The sequence below is a fragment of the Pteronotus mesoamericanus genome, unplaced genomic scaffold (genome assembly GCF_021234165.1).
Source record: "Pteronotus mesoamericanus isolate MK-2021 breed Mesoamerican mustached bat unplaced genomic scaffold, CSHL_Meso_final scaffold_54, whole genome shotgun sequence".
Classification (NCBI taxonomy): Eukaryota; Metazoa; Chordata; class Mammalia; order Chiroptera; family Mormoopidae; genus Pteronotus; species Pteronotus mesoamericanus.
This window is the reverse complement of record NW_026555321.1, coordinates 51698619-51722219: the sequence shown is the minus strand read 5'-3', so window position 1 is coordinate 51722219 and position 23601 is coordinate 51698619. Positions and strand designations below refer to the sequence as shown.

General features: G+C 38.0%; 1 protein-coding gene across 1 annotated transcript in view; it reads right to left on the bottom strand.

Annotated features, from left to right (window-relative positions):
- TAFA1 (TAFA chemokine like family member 1) overlaps positions 1 to 2390 on the bottom strand; it is a 636921-nt gene extending 634531 nt beyond the window's left edge. Inside the window, exon 1 of the mRNA XM_054595690.1 lies at positions 2273 to 2390. Coding sequence (XP_054451665.1) covers positions 2273 to 2390 — 118 coding nt within the window. The remainder of the gene's footprint in view (positions 1 to 2272) is intronic.
- Positions 2391 to 23601: the final 21211 nt, after the last annotated feature.

The window sequence follows — 23601 nt, the reverse complement described above, 5'->3', positions numbered from 1 at the left end:
TGTCCTATGTTGATGGACTATTAGCTGTGTTCCTGATATTTATGGAGAGCTTTACAGTTTACAAAGCACTTTCAAGATTGTTCCATTTACACCTCCACAACATCCCGAAAGGGGAAATTGAGCTCAGAATAGAAAAGTGACTTGGGCAAGGTCATGTCACTAATGTTACATGACAGATATCATGGTCAGTCCTGAGTTCTCCCATCATCTTTTGACACCGTTCACCAGTTCTGCTGAGACCACCTTTCAGAACAGGAATGCAGTTCAAATGAGTTCATGTATTGACATAACTTGAAAGTTTTCACAAATATGCCAAGAGGCTCCCAATTCCTCGCAAGAGCTTCTTGGCATGATTATTCCGTGCTCTGAGAGACATTAGTGTATACCCTCTTTGAGAATCAGGCTCTGGACGTGAAATCAGACTGACCTGACCTCCAATAGCAGTTAACGGCTGTGTGGTCTCACACAAGTCACAGAGACCCTCAGAACTTCAGTTTCCAAGGCAAAGTGAAACGGGGGAGTTGGGGGGACATTGGGGAGAGATTAAACCTACCTCTATAAAGATCAAGCCAAACAATGGGAATTAACTTGGTATCTGAAACACGATAGTTGTTTTTGTTATGTATTCTTTTTTGTTAAGAATTGCAATGAATACAGATTGTCCACGTTATTTGTGTGATTATGTAACAAGTCAAACACATTTTTGCCAGAACAGATTGGTGATTGACTGATTGAAGACAACGTGGGGGTTCCCAGACCCAAGTTTGCTCTTCCGCTACCTGGGTACTGAAGCCTCGGTGTCTGGCAGTGTCCACTCCGGGCTCAGGGCACACGCTGCAGAAATGCCAGCGCGTCCAGCGACAGAACGCTTTCCAGGCCCACCTGCAGGGGCACCAGCGCCCCCTTGTCTTCCCTCCCCGATCCAGGGCGTGAGGAGTGAGTTTCGCTGTGGCCCAGAGGCAGCCGCCGGCCTCAGTCCGGGTCTCAGGGCTCCCCCAAACCTCGTCCCCCGGCGGCCTGGGCTCCAGGACCAACGAGCTGGCGCGCAGAAGGACCGGGAAGACCCTGGCCTGCCGCCCGGGCTCTTTTGATCCTGCCGAGTCTGAAAGCAGAGCCCAGGGAGGCTGCAGGCAGCACCCCGCCAGGTGTTGCTGAAGGGCTGCGGAAGAGCCAGAGATCGGTGCCTGGACCGGCTAGAGAGCCGGGAAAAAGGCAGAGGCTTGGACTCCGGACAGCGCTCACAGCCGGAGGAAGCCGGGCGTAGGCGAAGAGGCCAGGAAGGGATTTGGAGAGAGGGGTGGAAGGCTGGGAGCCTTGAGCGCAGAGAAACGGGAGCTTGGGCGTGCAACTGGTCCCCAGGGCTCAGACCTGGCGAGGGCGGGGGGTACGGCGGGGTGAAGGTGGAAGATGGAGTAAAGATGCGAAGGCTGAAGCTGAACAGAAAATGGAAGGAAATCTTTCCGATAACCAGAGTTGGTAAGGACAATCAAGCTGGGGGATAGTAATGAGAAAGCTGGTGAGGCAAAGGAGCAGAGAAAAATCCAGATTTAAGAGTGAAGCCATGAAACGGTAAAAAAAAAAAAAATATATATATATATATATGTATGTAGATATATCTATAGATAGATAGATAGATAGATAGATAGATAGATAGATAGATATCAGACTAAAGGGAACTTATCCCTGAAACTGCCAAGAGAGAGGAAAACTACAGAACGTACTGGAAGAACAGAAAGTGAAGAAAGGGAGAAAAGAGAGAAGACATATTAAAACCAGACAAGAAATAGTAAGTTACTTTTTAATTTCTTTTACATTGACAAACTACTTCCAAAGTCAACTTTGTCACTAACATTCCCACAGAATCTTTAGCCACATACACCCCAAGACAAGAATAGTATCTATACTAGATAAAAATGCATCCCAAGAATAGACACACATTATTTTATCAGTTGCAAAGATCATATTTTGCTTCCCTAAAAAATCCTCAAGTCTTGAAAATTAGCCTACCTTTTACAGAATATTTTGCTTTTGCCCAAAGTATCCAAAAACAAACCACCCTTACTTTTTGGGTTTGTGTCGGGGGAGTGACCCTTAGAGAAGACCCAAGTCATTGTAGTAACCACCATTTTACCAAAGCATCCGGCCAACGATATGTCTTGGAATTCAGAGGCAATCTGCCAGACTGTAGCACTTTCTGTCACTTGCAGTCAGCCATCTGTTAAGGAGAGAGTGGTGCGACTGGAGGCTGCAGTGGAGCCAGCGCCCGGCTTACCTGGTCTGTGCAGGTGGTGCTGCTGAAAAGTGTGCTGAAGGGCTCCATGGCAGAGCAGCATGGCACAAGCACTTATCCACAAATACAGGACCCAGGACATCGCAGAGACCATTGCCATCCTCTAAAGAGAACATTAGACAGAGATTAGTCCCAGCTTCAAGCCCCCAGCTCAGTTAGTCCTACTGATGAGAGAAGGGGTATCTCAGACGTCATGTCCCTTTGCTACTAGAAACAATAACACAGCAGAAGTCATGTCATGAAGTGGGACTGGGGAAAACACTCTCCGGAAAATCATGAATTCATTTTTGAAATTCTGCAATAAACTGCAAGGATTGCCAAAATAAGAAAACAAATTAGTTTGTCTATCATTTAGGCAGTTTGAAACATAGTATCTTAACTAAACATCCTATTTTAAGCAATGATCTTTAAGTTATAGTTAAACCAGGCATTGAAAAGCTACATAATCTGTTCATTCTAACTTCATTGAAAGTCTGACATAAGCCTGAGAGGAAAGAGTAGATACTTTAAAAAAAATTTACAGGCATAAATTTTTAATCACTATGCTATCTTCTAAACTAAGTAATCATTTCTCAGAGGCATGTTGTAATCTCCTGATAGAATAAGTCTTTCTGGCTGAACTTAAAATCAGAAGGAATTGTCTTCAACCAGAATGAGTTTCAGATGCAAAATTTATGGTTCTGTCGTAGAGCAAGCCATAATTTACAATATTTCTTTGCCTCCTAAGATCCCATTGTGGTATTTGTTGCATAGTGCTGATGAATATGCATATACAGGTGGTGTATATATTTATGGATGAACATACACCTTTTCAAAGATGCTGAAACTTTGACAGTATTATCTGGAACTATAAAGATCTTAGAGCTACAAAGGCTCAGCTGCACTATATATTGTCCAATTTCTCAAACAGCACCTTATGCTGCATTTCGTATTGCCAGATTAATCACCTTGAAACATCAGCCTTACTCAGCCAGTGGTATGGAAGCATTCTCTATACAACAATCCAGTTAAATATATGCTTTTCTCTTAGATAGGGAGAGCTTTGGAACCAAGACTGTCTCCACTTTTTTTTAAATTTTTCTACTTTCAAATGCACTTCAAGTATTTCAACTATAGATTTAAAACCTGCTAGTGACCTCTCATTGTGGCTTCTTTATTCATGGAAATTGGTACTTTTTCAAAAATTGTAATGTTCAGAAAGCAAAAATATATATTATATATGCATGTGTATACATACAGGCATAATACAAGATAATTTATTGGTTTTAGGGGAGAGAAGTTGTGTTTAAGAAGGGTTTTAGGACTATACTAGACAACTCATGACAACCATAATTAAGTGCAAAGTAGGAAACATTATTTTGAACAGCATGGTACTTTTCATGCCTGGTCTGTGATTTAGATGGACCATTCACTTTACAATTAGTTTCACTGCAAACTGTTTACTTTCGTATACAACAGATTTAGCCTCATTGTTTTCAGAACTATCAGTGTAGCATAGATGCTTTCTCTTCAGTAGATAAATAGCAGCTCCTTTCCTGTGAATCTTGAATGAATGCACTTTGGGGCCTTTTCAAAAATACCCTGAAAATTATAGAAAGGCAAAACAGAGGTGGATGTGGCATACAGGGAGTGCTTGTGAATTTCAGTTAAAATGCACTAGGAATTAACCTAAACTTGAAAAAGACTACCATAATCAAAACTTAACAGTTTTTCAGTACCTGCTTCTTTTGCTTATTTTATCACCCACATGATCTTGGCACTCAAAAAGATTACTGCGACTTGACCTTTGCAAGATTTTACTTTTTTCCTTTTTTTTTTAAATTTAACTTTCTTTAATTCTCAGCATGACTCGTACCATTCCTGCATATTGCTCCCATTGCTTTCTCTCTTATCAAGAGGCTGTCTCTATGTTAATAAGTGTTTTCCTCCAGATAATGCATCCAGCCTTACATAGTTCTCTAGACATGACTGAATAGGTTACAGATCTGCTTTCTGAATCTTAAATTCTTAAAAGAGACTTCTTACCTGAAAAATCCAGCCAAGAGCAGAGTACTCTATTAGTGTTCATTGGAAATCGCTAATACTTTCTAAAATCCATCTGTTTCACAATTCAAGATTTTAAAAAAGAGAGCTTCCCAATAATCTTCTTTATCAGGATTAAAAAATATGTTTTCCTCTTCCGATATTATTTCCACAATAAAAGAGACATTGGATTCATTCAGACTGTATTGTCAAAAAAGGAGCCAAGGTTTGAGGGGTGGAAACCTTGTCATTTTCACCTTTAAATCATCTCCTGGCATCGCCTCTGCCTGACGAGACCTTTGAAGTGATGGTGAGATAATGTGCAGTTTCCTGATGAGAATCAGTTTATAGTTAATGATAGACCATCCCCTCTCCAGTGCATTCGGGGCAGAGTAAGGCAGCAAAATGTAGGAGCTGGGCTGCTATACGGTGCTGTAAGTAGCAGTAGCCTGTTTCAATACATCCCTTCTCCGTAAAGTATCACATGTCTTAAAGTGACATTACCCTTATTACAGCTACAGTGAATTGTAGTACCTGCCCACTAACTCTTTCACAACTCAAGCAGCCCGATAATATTCATTTGCCAAAAGAGTAAAGAGGGAAGGAGAAACAAAAGAAAAAGCATTCTGCAAAATATTGATAGTGTTAATGGACATTAGACTTCTAACAGTAAATGAGAAAGTGAAATATAAGCCATTTCTAACCTCTTAATGTTCTTATAAACAGTAAGTTAACCAAAAATATTGTTAAGTTTATATAAATTTAAGTCTCTCAATTGTTTGGGCAACTAAATTGGGGAATATGGTGTATCCAGAATACAATATACATGTTTATATGCATAAACACAATAAGAACCTGAGCTTTTTAAACATTTTTAATAAATAGAATGTCATTTTTAGCATTGAAGGCTGGGAGAAATATGCTGAAAGCATTTATTTTATTTTTTTCCTTCCTCAAATAACATGCAGGGATAGGAAGAGGAAACACTCAGAAGTTTATTATTTTGTTTATAGTACTGTGGTTTCAACACTTTCTTCTTTGAAAATGCAGTGTGTTTGAATTGTACCTAAACATCAACAATGCATGTAAGGTGACCTAGTTGTCACTTATATATTGCACTAGTAATGATTATTAGAAATACGCATTCAGTTTTTTCACGGATCACTTGCAAAACACCCACTCTGCATTAAATGCATGGGGACAAGGCAGAGAAAAAGATGAGTGTGATCTCCATGGTCATAGATTATACTGTCTAGTCTTTGATACTCTTTCAAAATAAAGTTAGTTCTTACAATTTTCCTTCCTCAAAAACCTTTTGAAATGCTTCAGAATACTCTCTTGCTTTTCACAGGCATTATGAAGGTCTGATGCTGCAGTGCATCTTTGGGAGCCATTCTCTTCCTCATGTGACACAGATAGAGTGACAGACCCTTCAGACTCATCAGTCTTTCCCACTGGTGTTTCACATTGCACAATGCACACATAATAGCTCTTTGTAACATAATGAGTGTTTAGTAAAATTTACCAATGAACAAATTTCAAGATAACAATAAATACTAATCTTATGGCTAAAAATAAGTCAGAAACACCTGAATTCTAGTTGGTATTGCATGTTTCATTTCTTTGGCCAGTTATTGCTGTATTTATGAATATATTGAAAGTTGACACAGATTATACAATATCAAAATAATAATAACAGCAATAGCAGCAGCTAATGTTTATTAAACCTTCACATGTGCTGGCACTACTCTATAGTATGTTTCTTATAAGATAGCTCAATCCTCTTTACTAACCTTATTATTAATCCTATCTACTAACCCCAGATTGATATTGTTACTACCTCCATTTCATGAATGGTGAACCTGAGGTGGGATAGGGAAATTAAAAAATTTGCTCAAGGTAAAATAGCTAGTAAGTAATATAGCAGGTTTCAAACCCCAGTGACCTGGCTTTAGGAGTCTCCCTCTCTCTCTCTCTCTCTCACTCTTGTGTCACTTGAGAGAGAGAGAGAGAGAGAGAGGAAGGGAAGGGGAAAGAGAGAAACATCAGCGTAAGAGAAAAAATGATTGGCTGCCTTCCTTACGTGTCCCTATTGTGGTCTAAACCTGCAACCCAGACATGTGCCCTGACCAGGAATTGACCCAGTGACCTTTTGGCTTATGGGTAGATGCCCAACCAACTGAGTCACACTGACCAGGGCAAGACCCCATTCCTTAAATACTGGGATAAAACAATTAATGGAAAAAACAACCCCCCAAAGCTAGGCATTACATTTCCTTATTTTTTTAAACATTAAGACAGTCTCAAAAACCTATTCACTCATTTAAGAGGCAAATACTGAATCTTGGAATGGCATTTGGAAAATAGAAGTGTGGAGGCTGGTCTTTGCCCTATGATTGTTTTGGGTTTTGTTTTTGCTATGCTAATGCATTAAAGTGAGAAGGAAGTTTACATTTGCTAAAAAAAGACAATCATTTTGAAAATCAACCATTATTTTCTTCATTTCTTGGGATTAAGTTAAGGCTCAACATAGTTACTTATCTAGAATTCAACTCAATTTAACAGACTTGAAACATGGTCTATGCATTATATTCAAGGCACTTGGGAATTGTTAAAAATTTTTTTAAAAAAAGAAAAAGACTGAAGGAAAGACTTGCCTTTTCAGGTTATGTGAGTTTTTATGTGTGTATGTATGTATGTATATAATAAAACAAGAATATCAACACTGTTACATTTTTTCTACTAAATACCTTGTAGCTGATTGTATTTTAGCCAATTATCGTTTGTCCTAACAATATAAGCATCAATACATATTGATATTTAAGGCAATTTAGTCCATTCTCCCAACTGAAAGTGAAACTACTTTCATACCTTTCAAAGAAGTTTGGGCCTTTCTACTTTCTGGTAACTGTAGAATTGTACTTCTTGATCACATTATGGCTGGGTGGGCCATACACTTCTGGTCAGTGAGGTGTCAGCAAAACTGATGGTACTACCTTAAGACTGGAACATCCTCCACATCTCTTTTTGCTTCTGGAACAGGGACGAGCTGCACTCTCAGTCTGGTTCCATGAATGACTGCAAAGACAGGTTCACCCATTTCCGGTCCAACTCAAAATGGATGTACATAATAAATGAAGTTTGTTTTATAAGCAATTGAAACTTGGAGACTATTTGTCATTATAGCATAACCAAGTCTGTTCTGACTAATGAAAAGTTTAACCTGCATTATTCACATATTAAACAAGTTTTTCTGTTCTATCTATCCACTGTTCTAAGCTCTGAGGAAATATAACAGTATGTACATCACACCAAGTTTCTACTTTCTCAGAGCCCTCTGCAATAGAAATCTCCATTGGAGATTTTTGATTAGAGCCGTGAGAAATCCAAAGCATTGATTATTGAAGTTGAAATCCCTTAGGGTCCTTATAAGCCAGGAGTTATAAGATGGTCACTTATGTTGACCATGATTATGCTCTGCTAAGCTATTTTGTTATACAACACAATATGTCAAAAGGCAAACGGCCAGAGTACCGTTATTTTAGCCCACCCAGTTTCATGAATTTGAGATACCCTAAGGAGGTGGGTGTTCCTACCGACTTGAACCCCTAAAGGTATACATTTCAAATCTAGTATCTGTACACATTTGTGTATGCAAAAAAACCCCACAAAAACAAACAAACAAACAAAAAAAGAAAATCCTAATCACCAGAACACATTTATTCATAAGGAAGGCCCAGTGAAAATAATAGGAGTAAAAGCTGAGACACTCATCATACTTAAATAACGAAGAATATTCAGCAAATTTCCCTGCATAATAAAAGTCAAAAAAAGAAGGAATGGGAGATAGAGTATGTAATAGGGTGGAAACCTGGAGGGAATTTAAAAACTGGTGGGGAACAGAGAGGCAGAGACAGAGAGAAACACATTAGAGGCTCAGAAAACAAAAAGCACTGAAGACAGGGGTTTCTAGTGGGGATTTCTTGGTGGAAAAATATATCCTGTGGAGTATGACTCCTCCCTATGTCTCTTCAAATAATTATGAAATTCTTTTAAAAAATCCTCACATATATTCTGTAGCATTAAGTTACTTGGGAAACCCATTGGAGGGCCTGAAATCTGCATTAAGGCCTAAAGTAGCACCATAAACCTCTCATTCCTGATTGTCACACTTTTCATTCCTTGGTATCTTTAGTTTAATTTAGGAACAATCCATTTAATAATTTGGCTAATTTTAATTCACAAATCTGCAGAAAAAAATGAAACATGCAAGATTTTATGTCTGTGCATATTTCTAATTTGAAAAACAACTAAAGGAATTTAAATAAATTACATCTGGACTGAGAAGCATGCCAACTTTCAGTCTCATGCAAACTAAAGTGGCTTAACTGCACACCATTTAAATCAGTCCTAAGTATTTCTTGAAATAACATATTTTGGTTGTGATTTCACAACCCTGATGTTTTTTTCTTGTTCATTTTAATTGACTAATATAAATGGAGGCATGCATAAAAGGATCATGGTCATGGCACTTTATCTCTAATGTATGTGCCTTCAGTCGAACTGAAGCCCAAGTTTTGTTTTGTGAAGTAACTGGGACTACCCATCACTTGGTTGACAATATCTAGTTTAAATCCCTGATCATGAGATAGTAATAGAACTTTTCTCTTGGTTGAGTAATAATGTTATCATATCTTTTGTTCATATCCCAGCTGCATAAATCATTTATATCACTTTATTTTTCTATAACTTTCCTGAGATGTTCTTTTCTATCATGGAGTCTTACCTAGTATGTGTCCCATACTAGGTGTCAGATACACAGCAGCATCCCTAGTTTGTCGGTCTTACTTTGGGACCTAAATAAAGTATACATATTTGCCTTTCTTACTTCTTTATTATGTACCCTGCATTGTTTCAAACTATACTTAACCTAAAAATTGGAAAATGATGATAAAAAGAAAGCTCATGAAGTAAAACAAGAGAATCTGAATTATAAAAATAATATATAATACTGATAATGATGGATGATCATATGATAACAAGGAGGATTCTATTGCATTAATATCTACTCTGGGGGGACTTTTTTATGTACAAAGCCCTGGTTGAGCTGTTACATGCAATGTCTCATTTAATACTCACTAAAGGGCAAATAAGTCCGTATTACAGTGATCTCTGTTTTATGGATGCATAACTACATTTCAGAGAAACTAAGAGATTGAACTAATGTCACATCTCTAGTAAGACTGAAGAACTATAATTTAGACTCATCTTTGATTCCCAAAGCTGAAAGCACTCAGTAACCAAATTCTAGGCAAACACATTAGAAAGAAACAATAAATTTTACATGATAAAGATAAAAGGCCAACTAAACAAAGTAAGAAGAACCTAATGTGAAGTTTGAACGTAAAATACAAACCATCAAATGATATGGAGGAAGTAGTATTTGACTCTAAACTTCCTATCAGTAGAAAGGAAGAAGGAAATAATTATTTTTTTTAAAAAATACACAGAATCCACAAGGTAAACATAAAATAAAGCAAGGGAAAGTGTGGGGAGTAGGCAGAGACAAATGTATTTGAAAAAATAAATTAAAATAAAATTTAAAAACAAAAACAAAAACAAAAATAAAGCAAACAAACTACTCCCCTAAATGCTAATCAAGAAAAAATAAAAACCATTAATAGTAACAGAGAATGAGCAGAAGCTAAATAATTTTTTATCAAGCTGGTGATACTCAATGCTATAGTTTGGATCTGAATATATAAAGCAGAATTTTCAGTAAGAAGATTTTTCATAGGCTGGAAGGAAAGATAACCTTCATGCAGGAGTTTCATTTTTTCACCTCCAACAGCCTATCTTTACAATTACTTTATCAATTATAATTCCTAATTGCTTATCTTATCTATCTCCTAGGCAGAAGAAAAAGAAAGAATAAGGTCATTTTCTTCTTCCACTTCTTTCTTTATTTCCCTTTTAAAATGGATAAAAATTAGAGACCGTAACAGCTTCACCATTATCTCTTTAATGAAACTGATAAATTGTTGTTAGACATCAAGTAGTCACTTAATTATAAGAGTATAAACATATGAGCACATAAAGGGCATGAAAATGACTGCTTTGATGATAATGAGTAATAATATGATTTCTTTGGTTTATAAAACTCTCAGATGCATAACTGGATTTATAGTCACTGTCCCCCAAATTCACTCTAAGACATGGCCCTTTCACCCACTCACTGTTTCAAGCCAGAAATGAATATTCTCTATGCCATTTCCCTCTCCATGGAATCTCACATCCCATTAATCACTTACTATTTATTTGACTTCCTGTGCATGCCTTAAATCTGTACATTCTGTCCCTGTCCATTCAAGCACCAGCACCTAGGCTACCATCATCTTTCACCTGAACTACAACAAAACTTTCCTAACTAGTTCATTTGCCTTCAGATATGTGCCTCCCAACCATTTCTGCAGCCACAGGGAATGTGTTTGAGATCTATGTTGATCTTGCCACTTCTTTTATTTAGAAACCTCTCACTGGTTTCCTATTAAACTTAAAGTCCAAATTTATGACCATCGTTGAAAGGGCATTGCATGAGCTGTGGCCCCTGTCTTCTTTCTAGCCTCATCTCTGACAAATTCTGTCACTCTTGATTCCTACTACAGTGTTTTCTTGGGTCCTTGAATGGGACGAGAAATATTTTCCCTAGTAGTCTTCTCTAATGCTTCAAACCAGATCAAGTCACTGTGGTTTCTACTCTTACAACTCTCAGAAGATCATCTCTATAGCCTAAAATACCACTGTAATTTAATTAACTACTTCTGGAATTAACTGTTTGATATCTACTTTATCTCCTTACTAAAACCACCATGAGCAAGCAGAACCAGCATCTTCTTTGCTGCTGTACTCAGAATCATATGCTTATACTACTTGGTACATAGTAGACACTCAAGTGTTTGTATAAATAAATGAATAATGAGCGATTAACCTAAAACATGAGTTTCATGATCAAGATGACATGTATAATGAACTGGTTTTCTAGAAATAATCAGTTTTTGTGCATTCTCATCCCCCAATAGTCTTTGCTAGTTTTTTTTACTAGCCTATAGCATGCATTTGTGAAGTAGCAACACTTATTCTGGTCACCGCCTTGTTCTGTGTGTCTATTGCTATGACAGTAAGGAAAGGAAATTGTCCAATACATTAGCTTAAACCCATTCCTCCTGCTACTAAATGTGTATTGGATTTCTTGCTAGAAATAAAAAATGAAACTGTCCTGAATTTTCAGTCCTGGTTTACACTATATGATATCCAAATATGATCTGATGGTAGAGCTCACAGCTCAGTCTTGAAGACTTAAAAAAGAAAACTACAAATGTTAAAAATCAAATGAAAGTACTTAGAATTCCATTATATTGAACCTAGAATCTAGAAGAGACCCCTTCCCTACTGATATCAGTTTCCTCATCTAAGGTTCCTCTCTCTCCTCCCAACCTCCCTCCCATCTGCTTCACTCTCACAGTACTATGCAGTAGGACTCTCTGCAATGCTGAAAATGTTCTATATCTGTGCTGGCCAAATCTAGAGATGATTTCTAGAAATATAAAATATATAGGAAAATAGAAATACATATATATTTGAACTCATATGTCCCTGGGACTTTCTCCTTTTATTTCTTTATTTTATGACTTGGTCAGTGAGGCAGTATATAGAAGAGTCAAGAGCTTGGACTCAGGAGTCAGACCACTTGGGGTCTTGTTTCTACGTCACTTACTAACTGTGATCCTATATAGATAACTTCACAGTAGTTACCTCCTTGCTATTTATATCAAAAGATTATATTTTTTAATTTTTATGTACTGATTTTTTAGAGAAATAAAGGGGAAAGAGACAGCGAGAGAAATATTGATTTGTTATTCTACTTATTTATGCATTCCTTGGTTGATTCTTCTATGTGCCCTCACCAGGGATTGAACTGACAATCTTGGTATATCAGAATGATGCTCTAACCAACAGATCTATCCAGCCAGGGCCTACATTAAAATATTGTTACAATGTATACCAGCATGCCTGGAATAGTATGTCTCTGTAAACTTTTAAAGTTAAAATTTGATTTCTATGCCATAACTAAGACTTATCTCTAAATTTTAAGATAATGTCTTACCTCTTGATGCTTAAGCAGATTCAGCTTTTTCGATTTGCTACATCTTTGCTTCCCCTTCCATTTTCATTTACCTTTCCTCTTCCTTCTTTCTCCTAAATCAATCCACTTTTCTCAATTTGGTTCAGGTGCTTCATTCTCTATGGAGTTTTTCTTGGCCTCCCAAGTCTCAGTTAGACAGCTCTCCTCTACACTTCTGTATGATTAAACGTCAACTGTATTTGTGACAGCACCTCCTTCTCTGTGCTGTATTTAGGTACTTGTCTCTCCACTAGACTACCTTTCATCTCTTTATCTCTAGGTAAAGCATAGTGCCTTTCAGTTCTTCAAACATGCCTTTCTTGACTACAAGCTTTTGAACATCTGGTTCCTTCTTTCTGGAATATTCTTCCATCCTATTCTATGCCCAAATGGTCCTTTCTTATCCCTCTGGTCTCAGAGATACTTTTCTTGACCTTATCCTTCCCTTTTTGAAAACATGCAATAATTTTTCAATGCACAGAAAATAATGTCTAATTTTTCAAAAAAAAAACCATATACCACAAGACTCAGCATAAATATTTTCCCATATTTCCAACCTAAATATAATTTTACTCCTACACTGACCATGCTCCAATCACTCTGGTCTTCTCTCAGTAATGTACTCAGGTATTCATTCAGCAAGTATTCACTCAACAAACAATGTACAGAGAAAAAAGAACTCAAGAACAAGATGATCATTGCCTTGTCTCATGCACTTCAAGTACTTTTCAGATTCAAGGCCTTTGTTCACACTATAGCTCCTATTCTGTTCATTGCTGTTCACCTACCATCTGGCAATATATCTGGCACATAGTGGGTGCTCAATCAATATTTATAGGATAAATGAATAAGTGAGTGTGAGTAAATGAATAAGTATAGTCATTTCTCATTTATTCATGTTTGAGGTGTTTTATGAATTTGCATCAATATTCTAAGCAAGCGGTTGGCAGTAGGCTGAGCAGGGAGAAGGCTGGGAAGAATTTCAGATGATGTGTCTATAGTGTATGGGTGTTTGTGTGGGAATCTGAGTCTGAGAATGCCTAAATATGCACCTCCAACTACATCCCAGTGCCAGAGAGAGACTCTTACATTGCTTTGTATTTCCTTTCATCCACTCCTTTGTCCCTTTCTCCTAACACATCATATTGATAGTAGGCCTTCCCCACTCTTGGTTTCCACCCTCACATTCAAGTTTTTTTCATTCTGAAATGCAGAGTATATGGTACCTCTTAGAGTCTCCGTGTAGAGGGGGGAACCTGGCAGCTAGTAGTTTAGAGTGGTGAAGAACAGAATTATAAAAATGAGCTTAAGGAAAGCCCAGGATATGCGTTCATGGGGTGGAAGATTGCCCTGGGGTAATGTAGATGTCCTACCCCTGAAGTGCTCAAGCTTGACTGTGAAGTGCAATAACCTGGAGAAATCTAAAACTGTAAAGGCCCCCATCCCAGATCAATTAAATAAAGATCTTTGGATGTGGGACTTGGAAAATTTTTCAAAGTTCCCTACATGGTTCCAGTTTGCACCCAAATTTGAAAACCACTGCACTAAAACAAAAAAATTACTATAGGCCTCTGGTCACTATGGTAACCCCAGAAATACCTGTGTTTTCTTGTTAAGTAGTTGTCAACTAAGGTGCGCATTCTCTATGTTTAACAGATTGAAGATTAACCCAATGTATGTGACTTCATTGAATGCTCATTAAGTGCTTGATATGATAGTAGCTACTATGTAGAAGTGTTATTTCATTAATTAAACTGAATAAAATTATGTGAACCTTAATGTTCCAAACAATGGTTAATAAACTTCATGGTGCCTCCTTACATGTCCCCTTCTTGGTTTTTAAACATTTAGACACATCCCTCTTCCTGAGCTAACTGTTGGTTCTAGGAGTCTCTTCTGTGGATTAAGGTATCCACACTCCATAGCCATGATCAGAGATGAGCATAAAAGCTGATTTGTGCTAATGATATCTGAGGGCAGATCTGCAAAGGTTTCTTGATGACCTGGCTGGTGTAGCTCAGTTGGCTGGAGCATTGTTCCATAGACCAAAATGTCATGGGTTTAATTTCTGGTCAGGACACATAGCTGGGTTGCAGGTTCCATCCCCAGTGGGGATGTGTACGAAAAGGCAGCCAGTCAACATCTCTCTATTTCCCTTTCTCTCTCTCTAGAAATAATGAGAAAATGTCCTCAGGTGAGGATTAAAAAAGGGTCTCTTGTAAAGACATTTCTTCATTTATCTAAAACAGTTTGAGGAAATGATTTTCTCTTGTCATTCAGACTTAAATGAGCAAACAGGTCATTGACTAGAGTTATTAAAGGTGTTTGGAGAGACCTTGAAGAATAGCAACCACAATGTGAAGCTGGTATCATGAAAAGCAGAGTGAGCAAGTAAGGAAGATGTCTTTTTCTGAAGCAAAGCATCCCTAAAGTCCATTGAACACTTAGACTTACCCTGTCATAGGTTAAGGCAGCTTGAGTTGGGCTTTCTGTTACTTGCAATGAAAAGCATCCTAATTAATGGAGCATTAAGAGGCTGCCTACAACAATCAAAACATAAAACTAAAAATATACCAAAGATTATTCATTCCAAATTCTCATTTGAAAAATAAGATTAAGACTGAAGAGCTGAGGCAACTCGTGTAAGGTGACACCTTCCACCTGACCTTATATTACCCAGAACTGGGTCCTGGTCTCAGATCTCCTAATCGCCAGCTCATTCATTACCCATTCAACTAAACTAATTGTTTTCATTGTGACCATTGACTTAATTTTAGAATGTTGATAAATTACCTGTGATAACCCTAATTTTTTAAATGTCATTACATTTCTTTGGAGGAAACTCTCTGTAGGTATAGCCTCAACCCCCTCTCAAAAGACATAATCAAAGCTTATACATATCATTTGATTTTTAAATGTAGACATCATGAAAGAATATGTAAAACTGTTGAAAATATATACCACACAACCCACCCTCAACCAAAAAAAAATATTTAAAAGTTTTATCCAGTTAGGCTTCTTCAGTAAATGATGATGATGAATATATAAAATACTTGAATCTAAATTTAAAAATACTCCCCCCTCCCCTATATATAGGAACGCTATGTGCCTGAGCCCACTTGCCATCTGTCACCACATTTTCTAAACTTCTCTTCCACCCCCTCCTCTTACACAATCTTATCACATAAAAATATTAGATTTCAGGGATTTGTATAATTTCATTAAATTTTCTGAGCCAAGTAAAAATAGAGGAAGTACTGGTGTATCAGACTGACTCATTTTTGAGTGCCCAACCCATATCCATGATAGCCAGTAATGCCCATTAGGCAGAATTTATGCGACCGGGAATAACAAAGGTCAGGTTTTTTTTATCTTTTTATGGCATTTTATATTAAGAATTTGCAGGTGCTGAAGAGAGGAATTTGGATAGCTTCCAGAGAGTCCTGACTCACATACCATCCCATTGCTTTGTTTATTACCTTTTGTAAAGTTTTATGAGTTTTCTTGGATTATTAGGAACATACTTACCTGCCAATTGGGGATTACCATGTTGCTGCCTCCCTCCTACAGTTTTGGAAATTTTTATCCATCCAGAAACAGGGTGACTCTACTCGCCCAGTGCTTAGGACAGAAACTTAAGAATCTTCCTCGGTTGCTCTTTTTTCTGCATCTCACATACAACCCACCTGAAGTCTTAGACAGTGTTTTTATTCCCAGACCCTATGGGAGGTCTTTGACAAATGACCAAGGATATTGGCTGTACACAATGAAGAATTGTTATGGATGGCTTCCTGAACCAGGTTCTTACCTGCTTCTCTGAATATGTAGGTTAAAGGAGGCTTGTTATGAGCATCCTGTTATACCTGCCAATCATCTGTCTTTCTCTCAACCTCACACCTGGTGGTTCATCAATCACAGTCTCTCAATCATTCTCTGATCTTAGGGGTAGTCACATGACTTAGGCCTGACCAGTCAGGAATTCTCCTGTTCCAGAGATTTGTCCAGGTGCAGGCATATTATACAAAATGAGATAAGGATTTACTTCCATTATAACATAGACTTCTGGTTTCTGGTGGTCATTTCTATCTGCTATAAGGTAAAATAATGTGTCTGTGGCAGCAGTTAATACAGGTACGACCATGAAGAGAAAGAGAAAAACTATGACTGAAAATGTAAAAAGATAAGAAGGGAGAAAAGGAAGATTAAAGTCGAAATCATAAGTTTGCAAACTTTGGTCTTCTTTTGTTTCCATAAATTAAGTTTTATTGGAACACAAATTGTTTATATATTGTCCATATCTGTTTTCAAACTACAGTGATAGAATTTAGTTGGCATAGATACCACATCTAATTGGCTATGTCTGATGAGGACATATGAGGTAACTTGTCCTCTTCAAAGATCTTATACTTTACTAAAGGGTCAGAAACACAAGTACATATTCACAACACAATAAAAAAATGGGAAAAATAAAATATGGAATAGAAAGACCACATAAGCTTAGTAAAATAACAATATTACCAGTGGTGATGATAATGCTCCTGATGGTGGGAACTACCAGTTATTGATTGCATATTATGTTGTTACTTCATGCATATTGTTACTCACCAAACAACTCTGCAAAGTATATGCATCAGTCTAAATAGGCTGCAGCAACACACACCAATATCTCATCCTGCATATTCATGACAGATCAGGAGAAGGCTCTGCTTATTGTGCAGCTAAGATCCCAGGATGATAGAGTCTTCTCAATACATGTGCCCATATTTTCCTCATTGAGAAGGAACTTAGAAAATCACACACTGCCTCTCAAAATTTCTGTCCACATACTACTACCCGTATTTCACTAGCTAACAAAAATCACATAACTGAGCCAAAATTAAAAAGCACTTGTAGAATGTGATACTGCCATGTGCTCAGGAGACAAGCTTGGAATATTTAGAGAATACCAGAAATATTTAGTCTTCATCTTTCCAATGAGGAAATACAGCAAGAGAAGTTAGGAGCCTTCCTCAAGGCCATAAGCTAATGAGTAGTAATGCTTGAATTAAACCTAAGTTAGTATGACTCTAAATTCCAAAGTCTCATGTTGCACCATGTCAATATCCTTTATTGATGGGGAAGCAGGTTCTGGAGGTCCTTGTTTGGGCACCAGCTGAGGAGGGAGTGTGGACTCTGGTCTCCCAGAGGCCACTCCGGGTCGTCATGGATGGGGAAATAAAATAAGTCATCCCAGACATTTCTTTGTCTGCCAGGGAAAGGGATGGCACTTCCCTCTATTGGAGAAGGCCCCGAGCCCTTCCCTTGAAGTGGCTTTTCTTGAGAACCATATGTGCAGGGGTATACAGCATGGATGCAAAGCTTATCAATCAATGCCAAAAAGCTATGTTTATAGAAAACAAATAGAGAGCATAGATTACAATTGAAGGAACACAAGAGATTTGTCTCAGGTCAGGGTCTGGTAGACAGAATGGAGCCCATTCAGCCCTGAAACCTGGGAAGCAGATCACATTCTATGCTCAACCCCAAACATCAGTACTCATTAGCTCGAAGGCATTCTTAGCAAAGTAAGTTTCATAGGATTTAATGCATTCCTTTTCCAGGCCTAATTGTCCCTGGGAACCACTGGATCCAGTTTAGGGCTGTCTCCAGTATTGTTTCAAGACTGAGGCAGGCAGGCAGGGCAGAGCAGCCAAGAGATGAGACTTCTTTCAGATAGAATGAGAACTCTGGCCATGACAAAACCGTGAGGGTCTTTTGCCTCTTTTCTGTGTCCCCCAAATCCTTCCTATGATGGCCCCTATGTGACTGTGCCTGTCTTAGGTTGCTCCTGCCATTGAGGGATTTTACTCATCATTGACTAACCAGCCATCCTCTAGGGCCAAGCAGGGTGATGTGAGGGAGGCAGAGGCTGCATCCCTGCCAAGGGAACAGGTTTTATCTCCTCAGTGGCCTATTTTCCCAAGGCCTCCTTGCTCAGCTCCAGCCTTGGGGCCCTTTAGCCTGTTGGTGAGGCTACAGTCCCTGAAACCAGGTAGGATGGTTCCCAATACTTTATCCTCAACTTTGTGTCAGAAAAAGAAGACTTTACTGATGAAAGGAGTAGTAAGTTTACATGAGAGGATCAAGAAATGGATGTAAATATTTAGGCTTGATGAACTTGAAATAAAAAGCCCTTTGACCTGTTTGTTAGGGACGTTTACTTTACATAAGCAGTATTTGAAAAAGATGTGGATGGCAGTTTTGACTAGTCAATTGGGCCTATGACAGGATGATTTGGGGAAAGAAATGGTAGTCTAAAGGCAGGAATAAGACCATTCAGCCTAAAAAACAACGATGCATGGAGAGAGATGGGCGGGGGAAGGAAGAAAAAGAGAGAGAATGACAATGTGAGAATGAGTAGATGAAAGAGAGATTTTAGACTGAGACCATTTCTGTTCTTCAATACTTTAAATATAATTCTTTCCTAAAAGGTTCAGGTTCAAATATTTATGAGACAAAGTTACTATTCCTTTTAGAGGCTTGTCAAGTATAAAAAAGGAGGAAAAATCTGTTTGTGAAGGGAGTTTACAGTATACTTAAAGTTTATTTTAAAAATAAATAGGCTTTGATAGCTGAGGCAATAAACAACAGTCCTTACCAGTAACCTGCCAGGAGCACTCACAGGAAGCATCTGCAGGCTGCCAGAAGCCAGGAATAAGAATGAACGGTTCTCACTATAGAGTCACAGGAACAACCACAAAGAACAGAGTTGGGATGTGGCACCCCTCAGCCAAGGTGCTCTCTGTCATGAATGTACTTACAGTTCATGTGGGATATGCCCACACAGGTAAAGTCACATCTGAATCAGATTTGCTGGCTCACTTTGCTATGAATTCCAGGTTTTGTTTTAGCCTGAAATGTGACATAGCATACAAAAATATGTAGAGACCTTTAGAGAAATATAATACCATAGGAATCTTAAACTTTGCATGACCTAAATAATTAGCAAGTATGTATGACCGGATAAGCCTATACATTCCCCCAAAATATTTACTTTAATATTTATATTTTTATGTTTTAATTTATTTAAAGATTTTGTTTATTTTTAGAAAAAAAATGGAAGAGAGGGAGAAAGAGAGGGAGAGAAACATCAATGTGTGGTTGCCTCTCATGCGCTCCCTACTGGGGACCTGGCCTGCAACCCAGACGTGTGCCTTGACTGGAAATTGAATCAGCAGCCCTTTGGTTTGCAGACTGGTGCTCAATCCACTGAGCCATGCTAGCCAAGGCTAATATTTATATTTTTAAATGCACACAAGCATGATTAATATTTATATGTGCCAACTATGTTCTGGGCATGATTACAGGAGCTGAAGGTATAGGCACAAAGAGGAGAAGCAATCTTTACCTTTGTGGAATTTCCTATTTTAGTGTACAAAAAAAAAAAAACAACTAAGCAAGATGGTTAAAGATTGGGGTAAGTGATACAAAACTATGAAAATTATGATGTAATAGAAAACCTGGGGACAAGAAGTGAGACCAGCTTGAGACAGTGGTCAAGTACCACTTTGGGGTGGGTACCTTTCAGGTAGATCTGTAAGGTAATGAGCCAAGTGATGATAAAGTGTGATATATATTTAGGCCTGTTTCAATTAATATAGAGTTTGTTTCTGGAGATAAAATATAGTAGAGCTGGGTTATAATGCTCACTGGATGAGGACTCAAGATATCTAAGCCTCTTTTCTATCATTTAATCGCTATATGTCCTTAAGATAGCCATATGAATTTTATTGGTCTAGATTTCTTCATGAAATGTGTGACTTGGGCCAGAGAATCTCTAAGGTCTCTCGGCACTAAAAGTTCATACATACTACTTTCTCTCCTGTTTGTACTGCATGTGTATGTATATGAATGAGCATGTGCATGCACACACACACACGGGACACATAAAAATTTTCTGTTTTCTGATTGTTGTCAGGAATAGATTCAGAGCAAAATAAGAAATGATTGTTCAATATGATTTCACTATTGGTGAAAGCCACCTTGCTCACCTTTAGACTCTTCCAAAAACTCTATCTTTGCTAAAACATTACATTAGCTATTCCATAGAGATCCTGGGAGACAAGTGTGACTATCTTATTATTTTAGAGGATATACCAACACCCCTCTCTTAAACTACCTGTTGTTCCCCATAGCCTTTGATACTCCCAGTGTATGTAACTCTTTATCCAGACTCCCCAGTTTATTCCTATTCAGCTTTGTCTGATTGGACCAGAAGAAGAATGAGCAATAGGCCGGCTACTGACCTGGGAAATAAGTGGAAAGGTTATCCAGGTGAACCAATTTGCTAGTAAGGAATTTAGTTTTAGTATTGTAAAACATTTGATGATTTGGTAGCAATGCCAAAAATTAAGGACATATAAATATCTGCCAAAGCATAATGAGGACAGAGCATCTGAATTGAATCTGTGGATTCTGTGACCTTTGAGACCCCCAGAGCTGTGCAGATCCAGACTCACTGTCCACTTTCACCTCCCATGAGGTTCTAGCATGACAGCATTACTATTTCTGATTACCATGAAATTTCTCTGTGTCCTATCAACAACCTCCATTTCTACTTGAACTAGCTTAACTAGGTTTCTTTCAGCCAAAATGTATTCACTAAAAAATGGATGGTTCATTTAATAAATGAGCTAAACTCTATGGAAATCTTGATGGTGAGCAGATTTAGAAAGAGGAGTAATAAAAAATGGAGGAAAAGAATAAAGTTAAGATGGCCATAAGCACAGGGATGTGAAAGGCCTCCGAAGCAGAAAGTGGATTCCAGAAAACATGCTCCAAAACTGGTATGCGAGGGTCTAAAAGAGATGATAGGGATGGGAAAATCTGATCTACAGTGAGGCTAATGACAATTGTTTAACTATGTAGAAAATAAAGAGCCCTCAAATCTCTTAAACGTTTGTCTTCCCCTCCTAGCATCTTTTTCCCAGCACAATGTCTAATAGAAAAAATAATAGCCCTGGCTGGTGTGGCTCAGTGAATTGAGCACTGGCCTGCAAACCAAAGTACCGTTTGTTTGATTTCTAGTCAGGGCACATGCCTGGGTTGTGGGACAAGTCTCCAGCCTGTAAGGGGGTGCACAAGAGGCAACCACACATTGATATTTTTCTCCCTCTTTTTCTCTCTCGCTTCCCCTCTCTAAAAATGAATAAATAAAATATTTTAAAAATATATTAATACTTGTTAGTGGAGGTATGCAATTCTCTTTCAGAAACCACATAGGAAGACATTTTCTCCTAGTCATTCTGTAAAAACCATTATTTTTCCACCTCCTTTAACTCTTAAGAAGTTTGTCTTAATCCTATGGTTTAAATTCCTCAACTCAGGAATCATGGAGACACAAATCAAGCTCATCATTTTTAAAAAGAGGGTGGCATGGAGTGATTGTGCAGTACTCACTTCCAACTGCCATCTGTGACAAGTCTGTAAAACATTTCATTTGCATAATATATGGGAACTTTATTAAAATACAGCACACTGTTACAAGAAGTGAAAATATTCTAAGGCAAATTATATCTCCTCATAAAACTGTCCCCATGGCACTGGCAACAAAACAGAGTTCTTCTGTATTGCTTCAATTAAAAAAAAAAAGAAATATGCTCAAGGAATTATCAAGAGAAACTAAGCCTGGTTTCATGCAATACTGTAGACAGGTTGAGAAGTTAGAACAAGAGCAAGGCTGAGCAGAGGCCATTTAGCAAAAAAGTGCCTGTTTAGATTGAACATCTTTAGATTGAACTATTCTGGCTTAGCAAGGAGAGAAGAGCAATTGGATTATCAAAGCAGACTCCCTGTGCCATCCATAATGTAGACCTACATATGTGACCTGAAAAGGCCACTTCTAATGTTTTCAGAATAGAAAAATGTATATCAGTACTTCACCTGTAAGCAAAGATCTTTATGTTTAGTCAGAAGTGGGCCAGCAAGCTGATACCTCGACAGCATGCTGGAGAATTTAGGAAAAGAGGGTGGAAGGGTCTTGGACTCTTAGTCATTCCCTGACTCAGTCCCTGAAACACAGATGCTGTCCTAGCTCTAAAGTATGCTTGTTTGTTTAGGTCCAGAATTTTTAAAAACATACTGTCATTCTCACAGCTTCAAACCTGATTGTGGCTACAGATTGGGGTTTTCAAAAACCACCAGATTAGCAAACGACCACAGCTGTGAATTATTGATGGTTTGAGTCACCCTCAACATGCTATCAAAATTTCAGTGATCAACTGGGAGAAATCTAAAGGAGAAACAGGTCCTGGGAAGATGAAAGGAGGTCTCTAACCTTCAGTGTTTTAATTAGCACAGTCTAATAAAGTGATTTGAATGATCAATGAACAGCTTAAACTTTACACATTGTCAAAGAAGTCCTTCTGAAATGCAGGCCCTGGAAATAAGCTTAGGGGGCATTCTTAATTGTTTGGTTCCAACCGCTAAGTGTTCAACCCAAGTCCAGAAAAACTTATAAATGTGTTCCTTTGAAAACAGTCTTAATGGCAGCCATTCCTAAGTCATACTTCTTTCAAGACAGATGATGAGAGAACAGATTACTGTTCACCTTCAACTCATTGCTGTGTTTTATAAGCAATGTGGTTAAGCGAGCTGCTGCAGAGAAGAGCTCCCAAGCCACTTTGCCTTTTTTTAACATTGCCAGGATGAGACCTCATGCTTTAACATTGTGGGTAACTTCCCTGCAGTTTTTATGAAACTTGCCATAAATATGTCATCCAAAATTCATAACTGTTTAAATTTAGATACTCTCCTAAAAATAAAAAATAAAAGAGAAGTTTGAAATTTTCTGTTCCATTCCTGACACAATTGTCTACCTCTTGATTTCTGGAGGTGTTTCACATTTTCATATCTTTGGCTCATATTGTTTCAGGGCTCCATCTCTTTTATCCCATGATGACACTAAAGAGAAGCTGAGAGTCACCAAACTTTGGAATATGCCACATCTGGATTTGTGTTTTTCTTTAATTAGATTATTGAATGCTGTGAGCCAGCCTCTGTACTAAATGTTTATATTCTTTATCCGTGTTAATCTCACAACATTGAAAGATTAATGCCATTTTATAGA